Source organism: Diaphorina citri, unplaced genomic scaffold (assembly GCF_000475195.1).
Source record: "Diaphorina citri unplaced genomic scaffold, Diaci psyllid genome assembly version 1.1 scaffold8060, whole genome shotgun sequence".
Taxonomy (NCBI): domain Eukaryota; kingdom Metazoa; phylum Arthropoda; class Insecta; order Hemiptera; family Psyllidae; genus Diaphorina; species Diaphorina citri.
The window spans coordinates 1-1,138 of NW_007385436.1; the positions used below are offsets into that span (position 1 = coordinate 1).

The 1,138-nt window shown below is 42.4% G+C and overlaps 1 protein-coding gene across 1 annotated transcript in view; it reads right to left on the reverse strand.

Moving 5' to 3' along the window:
- Positions 1 to 26: 26 nt before the first annotated feature.
- The window catches only part of LOC113472764 (actin cytoskeleton-regulatory complex protein PAN1-like), a 2,664-nt gene continuing 1,552 nt past the window's right edge, over positions 27 to 1,138 (reverse strand). Inside the window, exons 3-4 of the mRNA XM_026832550.1 lie at positions 331 to 635; positions 27 to 231 (exon numbers count right to left, since the gene is read on the reverse strand). Of these exons, the coding sequence (XP_026688351.1) occupies positions 159 to 231; positions 331 to 635 (378 nt within the window). The 3' untranslated portion in view covers positions 27 to 158. The remainder of the gene's footprint in view (positions 232 to 330; positions 636 to 1,138) is intronic.

Sequence of the window (1,138 nt, forward strand, 5' to 3'; positions counted from 1 at the left end):
TTACTCACTCAGTTTCAAGGTCGGTATATTGGTTACTCACTCAGTTTCATGGACGGTATCTGGTTACTCACTCAGTTTCAAGGTCGGTATATTGGTTACTCACTCAGTTTCATGGACGGTATCTGGTTACTCACTCAGTTTCAATGTCGGTATATTGGTTACTCACTCAGTTTCATAGGCGGTATCTTGGTCCATCCGATCGTCTTCATCTTCCTGGGCTGCCGCAATGAGTTGTTATATGAAATCACAAATGATCGACAACTAGTGCAATGCATGATCAACAACTAGAACAGGTGATCGAGAACTAGTGCATTGGGCTGCCGCAATGAGTTGTACTTCTCCTCATGCACGTAACGCCTCGTGGGCAAAGTCCAATGTTTGGAGTCCGTCAGGCAATGAGGATGGGAGTTATCTAAGGGAAGGAGGGAGGACGTGAGGGGAGGTGGTAGAGGAACGACTGGCGGTAAGGGAGGTGGAGGCGGGCTACTGCCTGAAGGTATAGGTGGTGGAGGTGGGGGTGGTGGACCTCCTGAAGATGGAGGGGGAGGGGGTGGAGGAGGAGGTATTGAACTCCGTGAAGGTAAAGGTGGTGGGTTTGGCGTGTTCCTTGATTCTAGTGAAGAAATTTCAAGTCGCTAGCTCTTACCGTTCTCGAGATATTTTGTTTACAGACAGACACACAGATACACACATGGACCAATGGCTGAAACTTTGGATTTAGGCTCTAGGGACCTCAAAACGTGTTTTGGCATCAAAAACTGACCATCGAAAATTTGACCCGATTACATTACTTTCCTTCCTATAGGATAAAAGTAAAAAATGGTGTTTTGGATTATTATTCTGAAATCCAATTTTATCTAGTGTAAGAGGCCCTGATAACTTTGGGGGGGCTTAAGCCCCCCAAGCCCCCCCCTATCGCCGCCTATGGCCTATCTTTTTAGACTGTCGAATTAGGACATGTAGTCCCATTATCTCAACAGTTTAATATTGCACCACTTTATTTATTTAAATAATAAAGTACAAAATGGTAGGTAACAAATAATAATAATAAAAAAAAGTGAAATACAAATATTTAATATAAAAAGAAAAAGAGATGAATGCAAAAAAAGAAAAAAAAAAAAAAAAAAAAAACAAAACC